Consider the following 26047-nt stretch of genomic DNA (forward strand, 5'->3'; position numbering starts at 1 on the left):
CAGTAGGGCTTTATCTTTATCTCTCTCTCTCTCTCTTTTTTTTTTAACTCACTGTGGAAGTTGACTTTTCAATAGTAAATGGTGTTGCTTTCCTAAATGCCAATAAAGTAGTCTTCAGGGAATGAAAAGGTTGTATCCCTTCAACTGCAAGGTGAAGTGGATTTCTTAGTTCATATGTGCACCAATTCTTTCTTGTCTGAGGATTGCCCCCCCAAAAAACATATAAGGGGTGACTTTTTTCAAGCTTTCTTCTTACTTCCTGATCCTGCAAGTTGGAGATCTTAAAGAAGTTTTTTTTTTTTTTTTTTTTAAGAAATTGATAGATCACTTTCTATTAAAAAAAAAAAAAAGTCCTAGTGATTGACCCAAATGTGCTTACCAGATGCCTACCTGGGATCCTCCAGACTTACACATGGCCCCCTTTCAGTCTACTAGGTTTTAAAAATGTGTATGTTCAACCAGGCACGATGGCACATGCCTGTCATCCCAGCAGCTCGGGAGGCTGAGGCAGGAGGATCTCGAGTTCAAAACCAGCCTCAGCAACTTAGCGAGGCCCTAAGCAACTCAGTGAGACCCTGTCTCTAAATAAAATATAAAAAAGACTGGGGATGGGGCTCAGCATTTGAGTGTCCCAGTTCAATTCCTGGTATAAAAGAAAAAAAAAAGTATATATTCAGAGTTCCCTTGCTGATATGGACTGTTAAACCACTTTCAAACAAAGTCATTGTATATATATTCATCAATTTGATAATTCAAAAATATCTTAAAGAGATATTATTAAACGCCTTCTGGAAAAAGCAGAATTATGAGGATAATGTTGGATAGAAACAAATGATCATCTCTAGGTCTCATGGAGACCAACTTTTGTCTTTTGTTCTTTTTTCTATTTCTTTCTTCTTTTTTTTTTTCTTTGCCTTTTTAAGTGCTTATAAAATGTCTATATATTGAGGTGCTTGATTTAGCTAATGGCATTGGGCCATTGGGAACAAATATCATACACAGGCTTTATTAGTATCTATAAATTCTCCTTTACTAAACATCAAATTACAATTATTGGTCAGGATTTATTGAAGGATTCAGTATTATTGTCTATCTTCCTGGACTTACTCTGAAAGATTTAATAGTTGAATGGATCAGTGGAATTCTAATGTCGATGTCTTTTATCATGTAGTTGCTAAATATCATTGATTATAAACTCGGCTTTTCAAACTTTGTTCATGAACAACCTTCATGATTTTGTTCATATTGGAACAGTCTGTTATTTAATTAGTATTTTCTTTAAGAAAACTTTTAACAAACATAATTTGCTTTGGATTTTTTTTGAGATTTTATATAATGAGATTTAATATTTCCATATTTTTTTATTGCTGCATTATAGTTATACATAATGATGGGATTCATTGTTACATATTTGGACATGTAGATGATGTAGTATTACTTTGAAATGGGAGTTTTCTTTTTGTGTGTGTGTTTTGGTTTTGGTTTTGATACCAGGGATTGAACCCAGGGACACTCAACCACGGAGCCACATCCTCAGCCCTTTTTATATTTTATTTAGAGACAGGGTCTTGCTGAGTTGCTTAGGACCTCACTAAGTTGCGGGGACTGGCTTTGAAATGGATCCTCTCCTGCCTCAGCTTCCTGAGCCACTGGGATTAAATGGGAGTTTTCAAAAAGAAACTCTTATCACTACCATCACTATTATTTATTCCATTGTTTAATTTTTTTTGTTGTCTAAAACTGTTGTTTAAAGCTTTTTGTTAAAGATCAATCAGCCTTTTTAAAGTATTGCTGTTTTTTCTTCAATTTTAAAGGCGAACTTGATTTTGCTAATCTAACTTACTCATTAGATGTTTCTATTGGAAATTAAAAATGTTTGTTCATTAAAATTAAAAAAAAAAAAAGCAAAAATCCAATTCATGTACCAGTCAGGGTGCCGTAGCACACTGTAGTGAGCCATAAACCAAACTTGGTGGGTAAAGGGAAGATGGGCTGTTTCTAGAGGTGTGATTGACAGTTTTCTGTTACAACACGGCCAGGGTTTGTTCCCACCCTGCAGGTCTGAGGGTCAGGCCTGCCATTCACTTGAAGAGGCGCCACGTGGTACTCAACTGCCCTTCTTTTCAAACAGTGCCCCTGTTCCCTCTTGAAGAGGGGAGGTGACCTCAACTTTTCAGGTCTCTAAGGGTGCTGGCAGTAATGAATTTTGATTTTCTGTGAGGCTCACTCTAAATCGGATTCAAGCATTATGCTGGTGCCCATATAGCAAAAGACGACCAATTGAAATTCAAATGTAATGAAGATGGAAGTTTTTTTTTGTTTTTTGTTTTTTGGTTTGTTTTTTTTTTTCTATTCAGCGCCTCCTCCTTTGTTTTTAGCGTTCATTCATTTTTTTCCTTTGCACCAAAACAGTGTGGCTTCTCCTCTCTGCTCCTGCAATCACCCTGACCTAGTTGGATAAGGAAGGCGGTCTCCGCTAACCCATCCCAGAAATGAAATGGGTCTCGTTTTCCGGTTTTTATTTTATTTCATGCGCTGAGAGATGGGGATGTGAAGTCTTGCAAAAAAAAAAAAAAAAGTATTCTTTCTGAAACATGCAAATGTGTCTCTCCATCACCTAGGAAACTATTATGGGACACCCAAACCTCCCAGCCAGCCAGTCAGTGGGAAAGTGATCACAACGGATGCCTTGCAAAGCCTTCAGTCTGGCTCCAAGCAGTCGACCCCGAAGCGCACCAAGTCCTACAATGACATGCAAAATGCTGGCATAGTCCCCGCGGAGACCGAGGAGGAGGATGACGTTCCTGAAATGAACAGTAGCTTTACAGGTAAAGGCCACACGGGGGTCCCTTCGTAACCCTTGTGGCCAAGGTGGGTGGAGGTGGGAAGGCTCGCCCCAGGACAGAGGTCCAGGATGCTCTCCGCAAGAGCATGTCAGCAGCTTGCCCAGATTCCAATCCCAGCCATGCAGTGTGCATGGGGAGGAGGCTGGCCATCCCTCCATCCACTTACCACGGTCCAGGAATATCTGGACATCACCCAACTATCTGAAATGAGCTGGGGATAAAGGTGTGAACACAGCAATCGAGAAATATCAGCCCGGTCTTTCTCTCTTCAGGAGGATATATTTAGGCTGGGCGCCTTGGCTCACGCCTGTGATCCCAGTGGCTCCGGAGGCTGAGGCAGGAGGATCACAAGTTCAAAGCCAGCCTCAGCAAAAACGAGGCCCTAAGCAACTCAGGGAGACCCTGTCTCTAAATAAAATACAAAATAGGGCTGGGGTTGGGGCTCAGTGGTTGAGTGTCCCCAGTGTGTGCCCCCCACCTCCAAAAGAGGATATATTTATTATTATTATTTTTTTACACTTTGTTCATTGATGTTTAGTTTGGCCTTGAAACATCTTCGTCATCGTGAAGTGAAATATGAGAATTTGGTTGACATTAAGCTGACATTAAACTGACAGCATCTGCTTCTCTCACACTATTCTAAGTAGAGATGTTGGAAGTATGTCTTGTGCTCAGCTAACTTGTGCAGACTTTACTGCGGACCTTAAAAGGGGGAAGAAAAATACGAAAAATAAATAGTCTAGGGTTCTATCCTGTGTATGCATTCTGTATCACGTAGCAGATATGACTGAATGCGTTGTATATTTACACCTATACTCAGAGCTGTGTGCCTAAAGGTTAGCCGTGCTGTGTGTTATGGGGGGTTGTCTAGGACAGAGTCCAGCTTGGGCTGTGCAGTTGAGGTATCGCACATCTCCAGGTGGTACCATTTGGATTCTGGGGTATGTGGTCTTGGGTTAGTGCAGCGATCCATAGCTACTCAATCTCATTTTTCATTATGTGAGAGTTTGACCTCATGTAATAACTCAAAATGTAACAACTGCCTAAACACAGGAGTAATTTTAGCCTATAACGGGACTTAGAGAAAACCACTTCATTTTTTTTTTTTTGTATTTTTATCCTATATTTAAATTCTCTCTTTAATATGTTAGAACTGTAGCTATGGACAAGTTATCCATTGTCAGCATCCACGGTTTCCTCCGTCAGAGTGGCCTTTCTCTTGTCACCGTACTTGGTCACTGCTTGGGTAGACTCAGCCCCAGTGCTTGGATAGACCAGTCGACCCGTGTGTTTCCCCCGTGTCACCAAGTCTGATACAATGTTCAGGAAAAGTATTTTATTGTTGAATACGACTACAACCGGCATGGATCTCTCTGAGATTTTGCCATGTACTTATGTACTAAGGTGATTTCTTGGGAGAAAGCAAGGACAAAGTTGAGGTCATTGACCATAAATCTTGACGAATGTCCCATCTCTAACCACTGTTCATTTCTGTCTCTAGAAGCCATACCTTAGACCATCTGATCTCATAAAATCCTCACTTGAAATCCTGTCATCTAAAAAAGAAAATGTAGAGCCAGGCCATTGGCCCATGCCTGTAATCTCAGTGGCCTGGGAGGCTGAGGCAAGGGGATCACAAGTTCAAAACCAGCCTCAGCAACTTAGTGAGGCCCTGAGCAATTCAATGAGACCCTGTCTCTAAATAAAATATAAAAAGGGCTAGGGATGTGGCTCAGTGGTTAAGCACCCCTGAATTTAATCCCTGGTACCAAAGAAAAAAGAAAATGTGGGCCTTGGTCATGATTGTTAAAATCAGTCTGATCATTCATTTCTGCACAAAACAGAAAGCCAAGTGACTCTCCACAGTGCTCTTCAGGTGCCAATAGGATGCATTAGACAGACAGGGCCTAGGCCGTGTTGTGGTCCCGTGGTAGGGGGTAGGCCTTGCATGGATGGAAAAGGCCTTGGCTTCCGTCCCTAGCAGTCCATCCCCCACCTTACCCCCTCACCAACCACCCCACCCCTCCAAAAAAAGAAACAGAAAGAGAAGTAGTTTTGAGCTATACCTGTGACGGTGCATCTCAATAGTAAGGAACATGTTAAATGCATGTCCCTCACAAAATAAAAGTGACACCAGCTGACATTGTATCATACCATAAACTCATACTAATTGTTTTCTTATTTTTTTTTTAGTTGTAGTTGGCACAAATACTTTTATTTTATTTATTTTTATGGTGCTGAGGACTGAACCCAGTGCCTCCCCCATGTTAGGCAAGTCCCCTACCACTGAGCCCCAGCCCCAGCCCCTCATACTGATTCCTTTGAAGAATTCATACCCCCAGTTACATGTCATACATGTGTGTGAAAGTAGCTGGATCGAAGCATTTTGCATTCTGAACAATTCTAAATAGCAATCTACCAGCCGTTTTGTGCACAGGGTGGCATTAGCATAATGGGGTGTTGGCTCTGGTTGGGTCATCGATGATAAAGGTATGAGAATCATATCTAAAGGTAGAAATACTGTGGACCTGTTCAAAATGTTACACCTATCAGGATACTTTAAACAACATACTGCTGTTTCCTGCTGGCCTCGGTGGAACATGCCTGTAGGCCCATTGACTCTGGAGGCTGAGGCAGGAGGATCAGGGGTTCAAAGCCAGCCTCAGCAACTTAGCAAGGCCCTCAGCAACTCAGTGAGACCCTGTCTCTAAATAAAATATAAAAAAGGGCTGGGGACGTGGCTCAGTGGTTCAGTGCCCCTGGGTTCAATCCTCAGTACAAAAATAAATAAATAAATACGTAGAAGAGCTAATGATGGGCTGGGCTGTGGCTCAGTGGTAGAGCGCTTGCCTAGCATGTGTGAGGCCCTGGGTTCAATCCTCAGCACCACATAAAGATAAGTAAATAAATGAATTGTGTCCATCTACCACTAAAAAATATTTAAAAAAAACAAACACAAAAACTAATGTTTCTCTGGTACAATGTGGCAGACATTTTCCAAAGCTCTTTCTGTGCACGCCAGGGAGGTCCAGTAGTTTCCCCAGAGTTCTAATGTTATCATGAGGGGGTGTCCGAGGGTCCTTCTCCAGAACCTGTGTGCACATCCAGTGTGCTTTTTTGTGTTTTAAATTAACCTTATCAGACCCTAAAGACTTTGATTGATTTTTGCACAGTGGAAGAGGCACACAAATCTAAAACTATCTACAAGTTGAAGATAAGCCTCAGGAATGTTCTTAAAGTCACTTCCAACATTCTGGGGCCAGGCAGGGAGACAGAGAGGACAAGATGCTTAGAAACTCCTGATTTACTATTAATAACAATGGCATTGTGTTCACCTAATGGTTTACATACCATTTTCACACGTATCTGGTGAACCTCCTGGTTATCTCGAGAGAGAAGCAACTCAGGTACCTCCTCTGCAGTTCGAGGGTTCGCGGGTGAGGACATTGAGTGACAGTGTGTGTCACACCACCGTAGGTGAGCCCAGGCTTCCTGTGTCCCATCTAGACTCCTCCCACCTTCCATTCTGCCTGACTCCTCACATTCATTCATTGTCGACCTTGGGTTAGATGATGATAGTAGTGCTCCCAAATATTTCATGAATTAAAGATTTCTGTGGCTGATGGGTACCAGGGATTGAACTCAGGGGCAAGCGACCACTGAGCCACCTCCCCAGCCCTATTTTATTTAGAGACAGGGTCTCACTGAGTTGCTTAGCACCTCAGTTTTGCTGAGGCTGGCTTTGAACTCGAGATCCTCCTGCCGCAGCCTTCGGAGCTGCTGGGGTGACAGGCTAGCACCACCACATCTGGCTAAGATTTTTTTTTTTTTAAATCCAAGCATGTATCAAAGTCAAAGCCATTACCGAGGCTATGGATTTTTTTTATTAGTAGTAGATGGACACCATATCTTTATCTTATTCATTTACTTTTATGTGGTGCTGAGGATCAATCCCAGGGCCTCATGCATGAGAGGCAAGGGCTCTACCACTGAGCCACAACCCGGCCCCAAGGCTATGGATTCTTGAGTCTGTCCTGTGTGTACTCGAACCTTATTTTTGTGCTTTCTGTTTTCTATCAGAGAATGAGATTTTTTTGTTCTCTTTTTCCCCCCACATTTTTTACGAGTGCATTAGAGTTGCACATCATGATGGGATTTGTTGTCACATACTCTACAAGCACACAGCATAACAGTATAATTTGACCAATGTCACTCCCCAGCACTCTCCCCCACCCTTCTCACCTTTGAGTTTCTGAGTTTGGCTTATTTCACTGAGCAAGATATTCTCCCTTTCCGTCCACTTTCCAGCAAAAACCATGATTTTGGCCATGGCTTCTAGAACATGACAACTTCAAGCCCCAACCAAAGTCAGAACTTTGCACACAAGGAACGTTCCTTTGCATTCTTTGGAGACTTCTTTGTATCCCTCTCCTCAGACTATACTGCTTCTGTCTCCTGAATCTCCATCACCAGGATGCTTTACAAAAGCCCATTTTTGGAAACAAATCCCAAGCCTCTTCTCTCGAGTAGGGAGCCGGAAATACGCACTTTCACAGGCTCTCCAGGCGATTCTTATGTGCTCTTCAGGGTGAAAAGTGTGCCCTGGAGAAGGTACATCAGAAATGAGTGAGTGTAGGTTGGCTTCTACAGAATTACGGGTGGGTCTTTTCAGCATGGCTAGGCTTTGGATTTATTTTGTTGTTGATGAGTAGTTTCCAAAGGTTTCTTTGGTTTTGGCCTAATTTCCTTCTTGTTCATTTAAATTATAGTTGTCCTACTAATCTGCACTCTTTCATGCAAGTCGTAAAACCCATTCACACTGGTGTAAGCGGGAAGGTGTGATTCGGTGGGGGGAACCAGGCAGTTGAAGAGGACAGGGGTGACCTTGACTCCAGACGTGGATCAAAGGCTCAGTCCTGGATCTTAGAGAACATTCTCCCTTTCATCTCTGCTCTCCTCCGTGTTGGTTTCACTCTTCAGTAGGTACTGCCTACATTGGGAATGTGGCCACCAGCTTCAGAACCTGTCAGTTAAATAAGCCCAGCATCCAGAGGCTGACGGTTCTGCCAGAACTTCCCTATGTCCCCTTCATGGGTCCACCCTGCATCCAGCACGTGTTCCTGAACTTGACCATCAGAGGCCAAAACAAAGGGTGGGGGTGGTGGCTCAGGGGTAGAGCGCTTGCCTAGCACAGGTGAGGCACTGGGTTCCATCCTCAGCACCACACACACAAAAATAAACAAAATAAACAAAATAAAGGTATTGTTTCCATCTACCAAAAAAAAAAAAAAAAAAAAGATACAGTACTCCTAATTGAAAAGAGTGTAGCTGGGAGCCAGGAGGAGGTTGATAGGTTTAAATCAGTTTTCTTGGGCCACGTGGGCTAGGGCATGGATTTGGGGCAGGTGTGGTTGTTTTTGAGACTCTTCGTTCCCGGGGGTCTCCTGGGGCACCCTCATCGAAGACAGCTTGGAAAACAGTCCTTTCTGATTCTCCAGTCTGCTTTTGCCATCAAAGCAGGAATGTCTATCAGAGAAGAACGGCGGGAGATAGAAAAGCGCTACATCCCCTGATGATTATGTCGCCAAGGCCCACGGAGATTGACATTTCCTATCATCAGCTTCTATAAAAATTCAGCCCCAGAGTGTCCGCAGAGCTGTTTGTGGACCCTTGGATGACATCACCCCGGATGTGGCTCGTTAATCGGAAGCCAGGACACTCACGCACTGAGAGCCTTCTTTGGAGACCCATGTCCCAGCAGTCCACCTACACGCCACCCCGCAGGGGGTGAACTGTCTTGGTTTTCACAGGAACAGCCTCTTGGGTTTTCTAAAAGAGGCTCCATTCTGACTCACTGGTAGAGCTGTCTCCATATCCTAAACTTTTATGTACGTTCCAGCTTCATGTGTCAGCTGTGATCTTTGCCAGCAGCTACCCAAAAAAGTATTTTAGATAACTTTTATAAAAAAGCCACCGGATCTGTGTGTTTTCACCATGAACTTTTTTTTTTTCATGTCACAATCCAAATAGTACCCACGGTAGGAGAGTGTGTCTTAGTCATGTTTTGATCTGCTTGGTCTAAGAGTCTTTCGGGTCTGAGTTATTAATTGGCTTCTTCTCTGGCATTTCTGAGACGGTGAGTGATGAATTATCTGCCATGTTTTTCTCCTCTTCTTTTTTTTGGTACTGTGGGTTGAATTTAGGGTCGCTTAACTGCTAAGCCCATCCCCAGCCCTTTTTATATTTTATTTAGAGACAGGGTCTCAAGGAGTTGCTTAGAGCCTCGAAGAGTTGCTGAGGCTGGGTTTCATCTTGCAATCCTCCTGCCTCAGCCTCCCAAGCCTCTGGGATTACAGGTGTGCGCCACCATGTCCAGCTCCTCTTTCTTAATATGTAAAATAAATTCTGTTGGGGTGTATGTATACATGTGTGTGTGCGTGTGCATGTGTGTGTCGAATTTAGGGCCTCAAACCTGCTAGTGACATGCTCCTGTGGTCCGACACTGAGCCTCACCTCTCGAGAGTGGTCATTCGAATGTTATCCAACATTTGTCAAAGCAAAACAGAAGTCCTAATTAATGGCCAGCGATCAGGGAAGGATGAGGGCTAAGAAGAAATGTGCACAGTGTCACATAACCCAGGCTTGTGTTCTGATGCTGAGTGTGTTTGTACTTATTCTTTCTTTCTCTCTCTCTCTTCCCATGACCTGACCCAACAGCCGATTCTGGGGACCAGGACGAGCACCCTCTCCAAGAAGCAGCTCTTGCGCCTGTGAATAGTAGCCTCGTTGCTGCTCCCATCACGGACCCTTCTCAGAAGTTCCCTCAGCATCTACCTCTTTCCGCAGAGGATAATCTAGGTCCTCTGCCTCAAAACTGGGAGATGGCCTATACCGAAAATGGAGAAGTCTACTTTATAGAGTAAAGTATACCATTCTTTCCACCTCCACCTCGCCCTCTCTTTATTCCCCTACCCGACCCTCTCCTTGGGGAGCTGCAGATATCAATTAAATCGAAATCGCTCTTAACTGATGTTATGGTTTTATACGACTTAACAACTTTTTATATAAAAATAAGATAGCTGTTTAGTGTTTTAGTCTGCTTTTTCACTCTTTTGACTGAAAGACTGACTTTTATAATTGTAGAGGAGGAAAAGTTTATCTGGGGGCTCACAGTTTCCGAGGTCCCAGTCCACAGACAGCAGGCTCCACTCCTCGGGGCTCGAGGGGAGGCAGGACATCATGGAGGAAGAGTGTGGTGGAGGGAAGCAGCTCACATGGTGATCAGGAAGCAGAGAGAGACTCCACTCTCCAGAGACAAATAGAGACCCCAAAGCCACGCCCCCAATGCCCCCTCCTCCAGCCACACCCACCTCCTCCAGCCACCACCCAGTTAATCCCATCAGGGGTTCATTCACTGGTTGGGTTAAGGCTCTCACAACCCAGTCATGTCTCCCCTGAACCTTCCTGCACTGTCTCACAGGTGAGATTGTAGGGAATACCTAATATCTAAATCATAATGATAGCCAAAATATCCTAATTACTGTACCTTAGGAATTTGAGGAGTATTTTCCCTAAAGGTTTAGACAACTAAATTATAGTGTACGTAGATTATGTTATAATATATAAAGAAAATGTTTAGGCATTAAAAGTATTACATTCTTTGCTTATTTTTTCTTAATTGGGTTGTGGTTTTCTTTTTTTTTTTTCCTTTAAATATTTTTTTACCTGTTGATGGACCTTTATTTTATTCATTTATGTATATGTGGTTCTGAGAACCGAACCCAGTGCCTCACACATGCTAGGCCAGTGCTCTACCACTGAGCACAACCCCAGCCCAGTTGTGCTTTTCTTATGGCTAAGTTTTAAGAGTTCTTCAATTATTCTAGATACCATTTGTACTTTTGGCTAAATTATTCATCAAGATTATTGACTTTTTAAGTGTCTTACATTCTGTAGCATGTTAAATTTTATGAGAATTGGATCTACCTTGTTTTATGCATATGCGTATATGTAAGTGTGTACTAGTTTTACAGTTTGGGAGAAATCCAAAATATTGGAATTAAAAAGAACATTAAAAAGTCAAGCTTGAAAGGAACTAAACAGACACTTCACAGAAAGAAGAAATACGATCAGTCAACAAATATATGAAAAATTTTCAACATCTCTTGCAATTAGAGAATTGCAAATTGAAACCACACTGAGATTTCATCTCACTCCTGGAAATTACCAAGAATATAAGTTACAATAAATGTTGGTGAGGATGGTGGAAAAGGTTTACTCACTCATGGCTGCTGGGACTGCAGATTGGTGCAACCACCTTGGAAAGCAGTATGGAGATTCCTCAGAAAACTTGGAATGGAACCACCATTTGACCAAGTTATCCCACTCCTCGGTTTATACCCAAAGGACCTAAAATCAGCACCTTACAGTGACACAGCCACATCAATGTTTATAGTAGTTCGATTCACGATAGCTAAGCTATGGAACCAACTTAGGTGCCCTTCAACAGATGAATGGATAAAGAAAATGTGATATATATGCACAATGGAATATTATTGAGCCATAAAGAAGAATGAAATTATGGAATTTGCTGGTAAATGGATAGAACTGGAGACTGTCATGCTAAGTGAAATAAGCCAATCCCAAGAAAACAAAGGCTGAATATTCTCTCTAATATGCAAATGCTAACACACAATAAGCCAGGGGAAGAATAAAAGTTCATTGGATTAGACAAAGGGGAATGAGGGGAAGGGAGAGGATGGGGACAGGAAAGACAGTGGAGTGAAGGGAAAGAACTTTCCTATGTTCCTATGTGAACCCACGACCAGGGAAACTGCACATCATGTCCAACCACAAGAATGGGAAGTTAGACTCCATGTATGTATAATATGTTAAATATACTCTACGGTCATGTTTGCCAAAAAGAACAAATTTTAAAAAGTTTTCAGAAGTCAAACATGGACTTAGCCACTTTGGACATCATATAGACAACAAACATAAGAGAAACAGATACAGTTGACTACCTCGGGAGCTAAGGATCAGAGGAGCCACAGGTAGGCCTTCCAGGGCTTTCTTTTGATTCCATTTACCCACAGCTTGGAGCTGAAGTAGACAGTGGGCCAGGAAGACCAATGGAGATGCAAACCTGCTTTCTCCAGCCGCAGGACCAGACGGGCATCCTCCAAGGACAGCTACATCTTCAGCTGTGATTTGCCTAGTTCCACACTTAGAATGACCTGTGGTCTCGATCCATCCCCTGACCCCCAGCCGTGGTTTAGCTGGGAACCTGGGCCTCTCCCCTGGGTCTGCGTGACAGAAGAACGTCCTTCCTGCCATGTGCTTTCAGAAGGCTCCATGGAAAGCTGATCCTCGGGTTGAAGCGACTCAGTAGCACTGCCCCCTCCGCACCTGGACTGGCGGGAGGGAGAGCGGGCACCTGATCTTCCCCCATTTGGCAGGAAGAGGTCACCTGCTCCTTCTCACTGGGGCGTTCTCTGAAGAGTCACAAAGGAGGGGCAAGATTGTCACTTCCATCCAGTGGCAGATAGGCCACCCTCCTTCTATAGTCAGGGAGGCCCCTTTGGGAGCAACAGTGAGCTATTTCTGCCTCTTCCCGCCACGGCCTGTTGGGGAGCTGGAACTGCTCTCCCTGTGCAGGGGGGCAAGGATCCCCTTCCCCTTCCCCCTGTCCATGAGAGCCAGGGGACATGGGAGGAATAGGTAGCACCCCTCTTTCTTCTCTGGAGTATTGTCAGGGAAAGGGACAAAACCAGAAAGTTAAAGTACAAAGTCCAGAGTCCTGTGAAGGAATACCCCAAAATCTGCAGGTCAATAAAGAAAATCACTTCTCGTACCCAGAATCAGGAAGATCTCAAGTTGAATGGGAAAAGCTAGTCTGTAGATGCCAATACTAAGATGAAAGAAATGTTAGAATCAGCGAACAAAAAACTTTTAAAGCCATCATTATAAAGATGTTTCAGTGAACGATTATAGATATGCTTAAAACAAATGGAAAAAATTCTGAGCAAAGCAAAGATATGCAGAATAGAAATGTTTGAGCTAAAAAATACAGTAGCCAAAATGAAAAGCTTGCTAGATGGATTCAGTAGCCTGGAGCTGCTCCACAGAAGAATGTAAAGGAGCCAGGAAAGAATCTGAGAACCTGAAGATACAAATTAGAAATCACCCTATGTGCTAGGTGCAATGGTGCCCGCCTGTCATCTCAGTGGCTCTGGAGGCTGAGGCAGGAGGATCTGTGAGTTCAAAGCCAGCCTCAGCAACTCAGTGAGGTGCTAAGCAACTCAGTGAGACCCTTCTCTAAATAAAATACAAAATAAGGCTGGGGATGTGGTTAAGCAGCCTGGGTACCCCCCCCAAAAAAAAAATCACCCAATATGAACAACACAGAAAGTTAGGGAGAGGGGAACGGAGAATAAAAGCTTCAATGACAAAAGAGTTGGCTGTCTTCAGAATCCCCGGGGAAAAGAAAGTGGGTGGGACTGGAGGGGAGATGATGCTTGAAGAATCGATCTCTGAGATTTCCTGAAATATGGCAAAAGAAATCAACCTGCAGATTCAGGAAGCTGGGTGAGTGCAAAAAGAATGAACTCAAGGAAACGACACCAAGAAAACTGTACATCACAGTGAAATTCCTGAAATCAGAGCTCAAAGATCTTGAACAAGAGGAGTGACACTTAGAGATAGGAGTAAAACGGTTCAAAGAACAGCTCTTTAGACCCCAGGAACCACAGGGGCCAGAAGGAAGTTGTTCTATCAGTGTTTTTGCTGCTGTGACTAAAAGACCGGCCAAGAGCAATTATAGAAGAGGAAGGGTTTATTTCAGGACTCACAGTTTCCGAGGTCTCAGTCCACAGACAGCAGGCTCCATCCCTCGGGGCTCCAGGGGAGGCAGGACCTCTTGGAGGGAGAGTGTGGTGGAAGGAAGCAGCTCACATGGTGATCAGGAAGCAGAGAGAGACTCCATTCTCCAGAGACAAATAGAGACCCCAAAGCCACGCCCCCAATGCCCCCTCCTCCAGCCACACCCACCTCCTCCAGCCACCACCCAGTTAATCCCATCAGGGGTCCATTCACTGGTTGGGTTAAGGCTCTCACCACCCAGTCATGTCTCCTCTGGACCTTCCTGCACTGTCTCACACGTGAGCTTTTGGGGCCACCTCACATCCACACCAGAACAGAAGTGGAACAGCATTTTTCAGATGCTAACAGAAAGGAGAGTCTTCTGCACCTAGTGGGAATATCCTACATCCTACAGAATGAAGGGAGTCACGATACCTTCCGATTGAGACCTGTCACTGTGGGCTACTCTCCATGAGTGGCTAAAGAATATTTCTAAAGTAAAAGAGAATTCTAAAAGAAAAAATAATCTTGGAACATGGAATAGAAGAACTAACAATGGAAAAAGCAAAAATATAGGTAAATTAGATACATTTTTCTTCACCTCTTGATTTTTCTTAATTAAATTTGAAGTTTACAGCAAAAATAACACTCCTTAATATTTTTTCTAAATGCACGTAGAAAAAAACATTTTAGACATTTTATTATTGTGGTATTGGGAGTGGACCCAGGACCTTGTACATGGTAGGCAAGCTCTACCACAGAGCTACCAGCTAATGGTGTAGTTCCCAAGCCCAATTTTATTATAAATGAGGAAAGAAAAAGAAATGCAGTGGAGAAAAGATTTGTATACTTTAATCAAACCAGGGTAATGTAATGCCAGTAGATTGTGATAAGATATACACACATACACTTAAATATATATACAAGTATATGTAAAACTAAGTGTGTACATATAGTGTAATATAGTATATCTTATTACTTAGATTGTGGTAAGATATGTTAATATTTATATGTTATCTAATGTACAAAAGCAACCATTTAAAGAGTTATAAAAAGAAATATAGCTGGGCACAGTGGTGCATGCCTATAATCCCAGAGGCTTGGGAGGCTGAGGCAAGAGGATCACAAGTTCAAAGCCAGCCTCAGCAACTTAGTGAGGCCCTAATCAACTCATTGTGATGCTGTCTCTAAAATATAAAAAAGGGCTGCAGATGTGGCTCAGGGGTTGAGCACCCCTGGGTTCAATCCCTGAAATGAAAAACAAGAAAGAAAGAAAGAAAGAAAGAGAGAAAGAGGGAAAGAGGGAAAGAGGGAAAGAGAGAAAGAGAGAAAGAGGAGAGAAAGAAAGAAAATATATTTAGAATATTATAAATAAATAAAAGTGGAACTCCAAAGTCAATTAAAGCATAGGAAGCCTGAAAAAATAAAACAGTGGAAGACTTAAGGCATAACATCATGAATATTTATATTAATTAAACTAAATACATCAGTTAAAAGAATCACAAAGTGGATTTAAAAACACGATCCAATTATAGGCTGCCTATAAACATTTATTCTGTGTATTAACAGTTTGTGTTGAAAGAAAAGGTACAGAAAAATGGGTCTTACAGAGTTGCCATATTAATATCAGATAAAGGAGGAAATTTTCCAAAGTTTTAGGAAGGAAATAATACATTTCTAAAGAGCCCGTGAGTCAAAAAGGAAATCTCAAAGAGAAATTTTTTTTAAAAAAAATTTGAACTAAATGAAAATGTAGCATATCAAAATAGGAGAGACAGGGCTAAGCCAATGATGAGAGGTCAATTTATAGCAGTAAGCACATCTATTAGAAATGAGGAGCAAAATCAGTAATCTATATATACTCTTATCTCAGGAACCTAGAGAAAGAAAAGTAAATCAAAATAAGCAAAAGAAACGCAATAACATAGAGAGAAACCAATGCAATTGAAAACAGAAAACTAAGGGGAAATCAAGGAATCAAAACAACCAATTCATCAAAATATTTACAAGAGCAGAATTTCTAGCAAAAATTCCAAACAAGGACTGGGGAGGTGGCTCAGGGGTAGAGCACTGTGCCTAGCATGTGTGAGGCACTGGGTTTGATTCTCAGCACTGCATATATGAGTAAAATAAAGGTCCATCAACAACTAAAAATATATATTTAAACATGGTATTTTTTTAATCTAAAAAAAAAAGAATTCCAAATAATGAGATCCAAAAATCCTTAATGTTAGAAAGGAAAGAGGGGACCACTCAGACCCTGAAGATATCCAATAAATAAGAGGGTTCCACCAACAAACCTGCCCACATACATTGAACAACTTAGATGAAATGCAGCCGTTCCTCAAGAAGTGCACACCACTGCAGCCCATTTAATGTGAAACAGGTCATTCCAATAGACCTCCAACTCTGAAGAAAAATGAATCTGCAGTTTTGAAACTCCTGAAAAAGATATCTTAGGCCCAGATTGTTTCCTTGGAGAATTCCACTAATCCTATAAAGAAAAATGAACCACATTTCTACAGTCTCTCCCAGAAAAGAGAAGGGGAAGAAGCCTTCCTAATTATTTTGTGAAACTGCTATTTCTCTGACTCTAAAGCTCAACAAAGAAGTAGGAAAAAAAAAAGATATATGTACAAAAGTCCTTAACAAGTATCAGCCAACAATATTTAGTAAGATACATTATACCTGCCCAGCACAGTGGTGCATGCCTGTGATCCCAGCAGCCCGGGAGGCTGAGGCAGGAGGATCATGAGTTCAAAGCCAGACTCAGCAATGGTGAGGCCCTAAGCAACTCAGTGAGACCCTGTCTCTAAATAAAATACAAAATAGGGCTGGGGATGGGGCTCAGTGGTTGAGTGCCCCCTGAGTTCAATCCGCGGTATCTTCCATCCCTGGCCCCAACCAGAAAAAAAGACACGCTGTTCCTATGACCAAGAGAAGTTATTATAATATGTAGGGCTGGGTCAGTAGCATGTGTAAAGCCAAGTGATCTTCAGTAAAAATGAAATGAAATAAAATGCACACTATATTTTAATAGTCTAATGAAAAAAAATCAAATCATCACATTAACACAGGAAAAGCATTTACAACACTGAGCATTCATAAGAAAACTTATCAGTAAAATTAATAGTGGAATTTTCTTGATTTGATTAAAAGCATACATGAAAATCTATAATCACCATTATACTTAATAGTGAAAGAAGAAATACTTCCTGCATGTTTAAGAACAAGCCAAGGATTTCAACACTCATCACTCTTATTCAGAATCATACTGAAGAGGGTCTGGGGCTGTGGCTCAGTGGTAGAGCGCTCCCCTAGCATGTGTGAGGCACTGGGTTTATCCTCAGCGCCACATAAAAATAAATAAGTAAAATAAAGGTCTTGTGTCTGCCTACAGCTAAAAAAAAAAAAAAAATTAAAAAATCTTACCTAACCTCTAGCCAGTTTTATAAACCAAGGAAAGGAATTAAAAGCCAATGAGATTACAAAGGAAGAAACAAAACTGACCCTCTGTATGGATCACAGGATTAGGAAGAGAATTACAAAACACTGTACTCAGAAAGATTCTTTGAGTTCACCACGGTTGCAAGATAAAAGATTATATGAGTATTAATTTTATGTCTACATCCTAGCAATACTTAGACACTCCCATCCTTCCATGTCTATAGCCTAAACTTCAAACTTCAAAAAAAAAAAATTGAGATTGCTGCCTAAACATTAAAAAAAAAGAAAGAAAAGAAAAAGAAAAATTTTTGAATTTCTTGTTTTCTTTTGTGGTTTGTAGCCAGAACTATTAGACTTGTCCCACCACTTAGCTGCACAATACTGGGTCCTCAAACAGAACGCTCCTTGCTCTGCTTTGGGAAACACAAAGGCAAACTTCTTCCAACTGTGCTGGTGACTTTTTTTTTTTTTTTTTGGAACAAGGGATTGACCCCAGAGGTCCTTAACCACTGAGCCCCCTCCCCAGCCCTTTTACTTAGAGACAGGGTCTTTCTGAGTTGCTTAGGCCCTTTGCCAAGTTGCTGAGGCTGACTTTGAATTCCTCCTGCCTCAGCCTCCCAGTTGCTGGGATTATAGGCCTGTGCCACCACACCCAGCTGGCGAGGTCTCTAACGTGCGTGAAAGCCAGTGTCCTTGAGAATGTGTCTGCCCTTTCAGCTGCTGAAGGCCCTGGTCACTGTTGAAAGACATCCTGCACGGCTGGGCTTGGACCCTCCAGAAGGTGCTGGGGCAGCATGTGTAGCATCCCCACACTTTGTCTGGGTGGCCCAGGTTCTATTTACAATGGATAATTAGGGGTTGCCTTCCGTGTATCGAGAACCTAACTTAGGACGCTGTCACGACTTATGTGTATGCGTGGGTTTGAGCCCCTTGTGTGAATCGGGGTCCTTTCCCACAGTCGTGGGCATCCCTCAGGAGTGAAGTAGCGGACTTCTCTGTGAATTCCAGCATCCTAGATTTAAGTCAGAGACCCATTTAAAATAAGTTTGCTATTGAAAAGGGTCTTTGTTCTGGTTGAAGAGCAAATAGTCAAGCGTGGGTACTTCTTCTGTCGGTGGACTTTTTTCTTAACCCCATTTTAACATGAATTTCTTGGCTTTCATTTGTGCATTGCAGCCATAACACAAAAACAACGTCTTGGTTAGACCCTCGGTGCCTGAACAAACAGCAGAAGCCTCTAGAAGAGTGTGAGGATGATGGTAAGTTCTCAGAAGATTTGGGTCAGGTGAATTGGGGGCCTGTCCACAAGAGCAGACTTGAAAGAGTGATCCAAAGGTCCAGTGTGGTTGGTTTGTTTTTGGTACCAGGGACTGAACCCAGGAGTGCTCAACCACTGAGCCACATCCCCAGTCGCCTTTGTATTACATTTACAGACAGGGTCTCACTGAGTTGCTTAGGATCTCACTAAGTTGCTGAGGTTGGCTTTGAACTTGCAATCCTCCTGCCTCAGCCTCCAAGCCACTGGGATTACAGCCACCACTCCCAGCTTCAATCTGTTTTTTTTTTTTTTTTTTTTTTATTGTTGGTCGTTCAAAACATTACATAGTTCCTCATACATCATATTTCACAGTTTGATTCAAATGAGTTATGAACTCCCAATTTTATCCCGTATACAGATTGCTGTATCACATCAGTTACCCTTCCATTGATTGACATATTGCCTTTCTAGTGTCTGATGTATTCTGCTGTCTGTATTATTCTCTACTATCCCCCCTCCCCTCCCCTCCCCTCCCCTTTTCTCTCTCTACCCCTTCTACTGTAAATCACTTCTTCCATTTGAATTATCTTGTCTTACCCCTCCTTTCCTCTTATATGTCATTTTGTATAACCCGGAGGATCGCCTTCCATTTCCATGCGATTCCCCTTCTCGTTTCCTTTCCCTCCCACCTCTCAACCCTGTTAATGAAAATCTTCGTCTCAAGCTCTTCGTCCCTACCCTGTCCTTGTTTCCTCCCCTTATATCAGAGGAGTCATTTGGTATTTGTTTTTTAAAGATTGACTAGCTTCACTTAGCATAATCTGCTCTAATGCCATCCATTTCCCTCCAAATTCTATGATTTTGTCATTTTTAAATGCAGAGTAATACTCCATTGTGTATAAATGCCACATTTTTTTAATCCATTCATCTATTGAAGGGCATCTAGGCTGATTCCACAATCTTGCTATCGTGAATTGAGCTGCTATGAACATCGATGTAGCAGTGTCCCTGTAGCATGCTCTTATTAGGTCTTTAGGGAATAGACTGAGAAGGGGAATAGCTGGGTCAAATGGTGGTTCCATTCCCAGCTTTCCAAGAAATCTCCATACTGCTTTCCAAATTGGCTGCACCAATTTGCAGTCCCACCAGCAATGAACAAGAGTGCCCTTTTCCCCGCATCCTCTCCAGCACTTATTGTTGTTTGACTTCCTAATGGCTGCCAATCTTACTGGAGTGAGATGGTATCTTAGGGTAGTTTTGATTTGCATTTCTCTGACTGCTAGCGATGGTGAGCATTTTTCCATGTACTTGTTGATTGATTGTATGTCCTCTTCTGAGAAGTGTCTGTTCAGGTCCTTTGCCCATTTATTGATTGGGTTACTTGTTGTCTTATTGTCTAATTTTTTGAGTTCTTTATATATTCTGGTTATTAGGGCTCTATCTGAAGTGTGTGGAGTAAAGATTTGTTCCCAGGATGTAGGCTCCCTGTTTATCTCTCTTATTGTTTCTTTTGCTGAGAAAAAACTTTTTAGTTTGAGTAAGTCCCATTTGTTGATTCTAGTTGTTAACTCTTGCGCTATGGGTGTCCTATTGAGGAATTTGGAGCCTGCTCCCACAGTATGTAGATCATAACCAACTTTTTCTTCTATCAGATGCCGTGTCTCTGATTTAATATCAAGCTCCTTGATCCATTTTGAGTTAACTTTTGTGCAAGGCGAGAGATAGGGATTCAGATTCATTTTGATGCAAATGGATTTCCAGTTTTCCCAGCACCATTTGTTGAAGATGCTATCCTTCCTCCATTGCATGCTTTTAGCCCCTTTATCAAATATAAGATAGTTGTAGTTTTGTGGATTGGTTACTGTGTCCTCTATTCTGTACCATTGGTCCACCCGCCTGTTTTGGTACCAGTACCATGCTGTTTTTGTTACTATTGCTCTGTAGTATAGTTTGAAGTCTGGTATCGCTATACCGCCTGATTCACACTTCCTGCTTAGTATTGTTTTTGCCATTCTGGGTCTTTTATTATTCCATATGAATTTCATGATTCTTTTATCTATTTCTACAAGAAATGCAGCTGGGATTTTGATTGGCATTGCATTGAACTTATAGAGAACTTTTGGTAATATCGCCATTTTGATGATGTTGGATCTGCCTATCCATGAGCAGGGTATATTTTTCCATCTTCTAAGGTCTTCTTCTATGTCTTTCTTTAGGGTTTTGTAATTTTCATTGTATAAATCTTTCACCTCTTTTGTTAGGTTGATTCCCAAGTATTTTATTTTTTTGGGGGATATTGTGAATGGAGTAGTTGTCCTCATTTCCGTTTCAGAGGATTTGTCGCTGATATACAGGAATGCCTTTGATTTATGCGTGTTGATCTTATATCCTGCCACTTTGCTGAATTCATTTATTAGCTCTAATAGCTTCTCTGTAGACCCTTTTGGGTCTGCTAGGTATAGAATCATATCATCTGCAAATAGTGATAATTTAAGTTCTTCTTTTCCAATTTTTATCCCTTTAATTTCTTTCGTCTGTCTAATTGCTCTGGCCAGTGTTTCGAGGACTATGTTGAACAGAAGTGGTGAGAGAGGGCATCCCTGTCTTGTACCAGATCTTAGAGGGAATGCCTTCAATTTTTCTCCATTCAGAATGATGCTGGCCTGTGGCTTATCATATATTGCTTTTACAATGTTGAGGTATGATCCTGTTATCCCTAATTTTTCTAGAGTTTTGAACATAAAGGGATGCTGTACTTTGTCGAATGCTTTTTCTGCGTCTATCGAGACTATCATATGGTTCTTATTTTTTAGTCTATTGATGTGGTGGATAACATTTATTGATTTCCGTATATTGAACCAGCCTTGCATCCCATGGATGAATCCTACTTGATCATGGTGTATAATTTTTTTGATATGTATTTGAATCCGGTTCGCCAGAATTTTATTGAGGATTTTTGCGTCAAGGTTCATTAGAGATATTGGTCTGTAGTTTTCTTTCTTTGAAGTGTCTTTGTCTGGTTTCGGAATCAGGGTGATGTTGGCCTCGTAGAATGAATTTGGAAGTTCTCCCTCTTTTTCTATTTCCTGAAATAGCTTGAAAAGTATTGGTGTTAGTTCCTCTTTAAAGGTTTTGTAAAACTCTGCTGTATACCCATCCGGTCCTGGGCTTTTCTTAGTTGGTAGTCTTTTGATGGTTTCTTCTATTTCTTCTATTGTTATTGGTCTGTTTAGGTTGTCTATATCCTCCTGGTTCAATCTGGGCAGATCGTAAGACTTAAGGAATTTATCTATGCCTTCACTATCTTCTATTTTATTGGAGTATAAGGCTTCAAAATAGTCTCTGATTATCTTCTGTATTTCTGAAGTGTCTGTTGTGATATTGCCTTTTTCATCCCGTATGCTAGTAATCTGGGTTCTCTCTCTTCTTCTCTTCGTTAGCATGGCTAAGGGTCTGTCAATTTTATTTATTTTTTCAAAGAACCAGCTTTTAGTTTTGTCAATTTTTTCAATTGTTTCTTTTGTTTCAATTTCATTAATTTCAGCTCTGATTTTGATTATTTCTTGCCTTCTACTTCTTTTGCTGTTGTTTTGCTCCTCTTTTTCTAGGATTTTGAGATGAAGTATGAGATCATTTATTTGTTGGTTTTTTCTTTTTTTGAGGAATGAACTCCAAGCAATGAATTTTCCTCTTAGGACTGCTTTCAATGTGTCCCATAGATTCCGATATGTTGTGTCCGTGTTTTCATTTAACTCTAGGAATTTTTTAATTTCCTCCTTGATGTCTTCAATAACCCATATGTCATTCAGCAACCTGTTGTTCATTCTCCAAGTGATGCTTGATTTTTCCTTTCTTCTTTTATCATTGATTTTCAGTTTCATTCCATTATGATCAGATAAGATGCATGGTATTATCTCTACCCCTTTATATTGTCTAAGAGTTGCCCTGTGACATAATATATGGTCTATTTTTGAGAAGGTTCCATGTGCTGCAGAAAAAAAAGTGTAACTACTTGATGTTGGGTGGTAAAGTCTATATATGTCAACTAAGTCTAGGTTATTAATTGTGTTGTTGAGTTCTATAGTTTCCTTGTTTAACTTTTGTTTGGAAGATCTGTCCAGTGGTGAGAGAGGTGTGTTGAAGTCTCCCATGATGATTGTATGGTGGTCTATCAGACTCTTGAACTTGAGAAGAGTTTGCTTGATGAACACCGCTGCACCATTATTTGGGGCATATATATTTATGATTGTTATGTCTTGTTGGTTTATGGTTCCCTTGAGCAGTATGAAGTGTCCTTCTTTATCCCTTTTGATTAGCTTTGGCTTGAAATCTATTTTATTAGATATGAGTATGGACACGCCTGCTTGTTTCCGCTGTCCATATGAGTGGTATGATTTTTCCCAACCTTTCACCTTCAGTCTATGGATATCTTTTTCTATCAGATGCGTCTCCTGTAGACAGCATATTGTTGGGTCTTGTTTTGTGATCCATTCTACTAGCCTGTGTCTCTTAATTGGTGAGTTTAAGCCATTGACATTTAGGGTTATTATTGAGATATGGTTTGTACTTCTATCCATATTTGTTTGTTGATGTTACTAAACCTGATTTGTTATCCTCTTTGACTACTTTCCCCCCTTTACTGTCCTACCTCCCATTGTTGGTTTTCAATGTTATTTTCCATTTCCTCTTCCTGCAATGTTTTGCCAAGGATTTTTTGAAGAGATGGTTTTCTAGCTGCGAATTCTTTTAACTTTTGTTTATCATGGAAGGTTTTAATTTCATCTTCTAACCTGAAGCTTAATTTTGCCGGATACACGATTCTTGGTTGGAACCCATTTTCTTTCAGTGTTTGAAATATGTTATTCCAGGATCTTCTAGCTTTCAGAGTCTGTGTTGAGAGATCAGCTGTTATCCTGATTGGTTTACCCCTAAATGTAATCTGCTTCCTTTCCCTTGTAGCTTTTAAAATTCTTTCCTTATTCTGTATGTTGGACATCTTCACTATAATGTGTCTAGGTGTGGATCTCTTATGGTTTTGTACATTCGGCGTCCTGTAGGCTTCTAGGATTTGGGATTCTGTCTCATTCTTCAAGTCTGGGAAGTTTTCTCGTATTATTTCATTGAATAGGCTGTGTATTCCTCTGGTATGGAGCTCTGTGCCTTCCTGTATCCCCATGACTCTTAAATTTGGTCTTTTGATATTGTCCCATATTTCTTGGATGTTCTGTTCATGGTTTCTTAGCAGACTTGCTGAGCTGTCTATGTTCTTTTCCAGTTGAAATACTTTGTCTTCATTGTCTGATGTTCTCTCTTCTAAGTGATCTACTCTGCTGGTAGTATTCTCAATTGAGTTTTTAAGTTGGTTTATTTTTTCCTGCATTTCTAGTATTTCTATTTGTTTGTTTTTTATTTCCTCTATCTCCCTGTGAAATTGATCTTTTACTTCCTGGATTTGTTTGTCAATGTGATCTTTCATTATCTGATTTTGCTGTCTCATGTCTTCCTTGAGACTCCAGATCATCTGAAGCATGTATATCCTGATCTCTCTATCTGACATTCCATCTGTTGCACCTATTACCTCTTCTAAAGTTGAGTTGACCTGCATTGCCTGTGGTCCTTTCTTTCCTTGTCTTTTCATACTGCTGGCGTTTCTTTCTGCTTGGTGAAACTGTTGTGTTTTGAAATTTTCCCTCTATTTATTTATATTGCTCTTGTATAGTTGAATAATCACCCTTGCAGGGCATGTAGTGGCTGTGATCCTCCTCCAATTGGTGTGATCCGTCTACCACGCTGGCAGGCCCTAGGTCTGCTCTGCTGGTCGGTCAAAGGTCCGCCTACCCAGCAGGCACGAGGGGCACCTCTATCACTCCGCAGGTTGCTGGGCCTAACCTCCCGATGGGTCGAAGGTTCGCCTAGCTTGCAGGGGGCTGCTCCCGGAGCGAGAGCTAGGCCTCCCGGGGGAGCCCGGATGGTGGAGGCCGACTGCCGGTTCAGGCGGGGCGGGCCAAGCCGCACTGGGTGCCGGCGGCTTGCAAACGCGGCTGGTATCAGCAGGACTTAACTCCTGCACCCGCTGCGGGGGCACCTTTATCGCCGAGTAGCTGTGGTCGCGTGGTTGGGAACCGGGCGGGTGGGGCCGCTTCTCCCAGGGCGAGAGCTGGGCCTCCCGGGGGAGCCCGGATGGCGGAGGACTGCCGGTTCAGGCGGGGCTGGCCAAGCCGCTCCGGGATCCCGCGGGTTGCAAAGGCGGCTGGCGTCTGCAGGACTTAACTTCTGCACCCGCTGCCGGTTCGGGCGGGGCGGGCCAAGCCGCTCAGGGATCCCGTGGGTTGCAAAGGTGGCTGGCGTCTGCAGGACTTAACTTCTGCACCCGCCACGGGGGCACCTTTATCTCCAGGTAGCTGAGGCCACCTGGTTAGAAACCGGGCGGGTGGGGCCGCTTCTCCCAGGGCGAGAGCTAGGCCTCCAGGGGGAGCCGCCTGCCGGAGCGGCTGATGGTTGGGGGACTAGCCCTCTGTGCCCGCGTGGCCTTCCAAGATCCACTTCTCTGGGGCAACCTGTCACTTCGAGTAAACCTACCAGTTCACGGCAGCTCTCCTCTTAAGGAAGTTATGCTAGAAGTTCCTCCGTAGCTAGGCTGCAGCTGTTTCGATGAGTCTTTCATATCCCGTTAAAGTGGAGACGTTGGAGTCGCTGCTTCCTCGCCGGCCGCCATGTTGGAAGATCTTCAATCTGTTTTTAATATCGAGCTTTGAAAAGGTAATTCAGTTTTGAAGTTGAGGACAGTAGCACATGCCTATAACCCTAGCCACTCAGGAGACAAGAGGCAGGAGAATCGCAAGTTCCAAACCAGTCTGGGCAACTTAGTAAGCCCCTGTTACAAAATAACATCTTTAAAAAGTACTGATAGCTCAGTGGTATAACTCTTGCTTAACATGCATAAGGCCCTGGGTTAATAAGTTAACGCCATTTCTAGGAAATGTACTGAGTTTACCAAAACAGGAGGAAATTGAGTAGGTTTTTTTTTTTTAAACAACAATCCTTTATATACAAAGGAGATGTACTGTCTTATCTCCATTGGAAACAGAACCTCAGTTCAGCCAGGAAACAAAGGTACCCAATGAGGTATCTGCACTGGATACCTCCTATGCTGGCACATACCTCTTCTGCCTTCAGGGGCCTGGTAAAGACCTCAGAAATTCTCTGAGCATATAGACACCTGCAGTGCGCTGATCAGTGAGCCCTACTGCACCATCACCCTATGGTACAAAAATCTTAGGGGAAAAAAATTCAGGAGCTCTATGGGTGCTCCTTGTTTGATAATTCTGTTATTTCCCCAATTTGGGGGGGAGGGGAGCAGATTTTGACATGCTTGGGCATTTCCACTTGACTTCCTCATACTGTCTGCAAAATGTGTCCTCTGAGAAAGAGGCTGAGATGTTACTTAGAGCCTCCAATCTCACTGCTCATCTTAGGATCAAAGTAACTGCCTGTGAAAGTTTTCATTAAAAAAGTTTGTTTCAAAACTTTGGGGTTTATAATTACTTCTCCAAAATGGAAAAAAAAATTAAGACACAGCAAATTTGTACCCTTTTTAGCAGTACTTAGAAATCTCTCCCGAGCTCTACCAAAATTG

General features: G+C 42.1%; 1 protein-coding gene across 5 annotated transcripts in view; it reads left to right on the forward strand.

Annotated features, from left to right (window-relative positions):
* Window positions 1-26047, forward strand: part of Magi1 (membrane associated guanylate kinase, WW and PDZ domain containing 1) — a 614610-nt gene that overhangs the window by 496855 nt on the left and 91708 nt on the right. For all 5 annotated transcript variants that reach the window (XM_077795606.1, XM_077795607.1, XM_077795604.1 and 2 more), the window contains exons 4-6: window positions 2622-2828; window positions 9564-9765; window positions 18330-18412. In XM_077795606.1, coding sequence (XP_077651732.1) covers window positions 2622-2828; window positions 9564-9765; window positions 18330-18412 — 492 coding nt within the window. The remainder of the gene's footprint in view (window positions 1-2621; window positions 2829-9563; window positions 9766-18329; window positions 18413-26047) is intronic.

This window comes from Urocitellus parryii, chromosome 3 (assembly GCF_045843805.1).
Source record: "Urocitellus parryii isolate mUroPar1 chromosome 3, mUroPar1.hap1, whole genome shotgun sequence".
NCBI classification, from domain to species: Eukaryota; Metazoa; Chordata; class Mammalia; order Rodentia; family Sciuridae; genus Urocitellus; species Urocitellus parryii.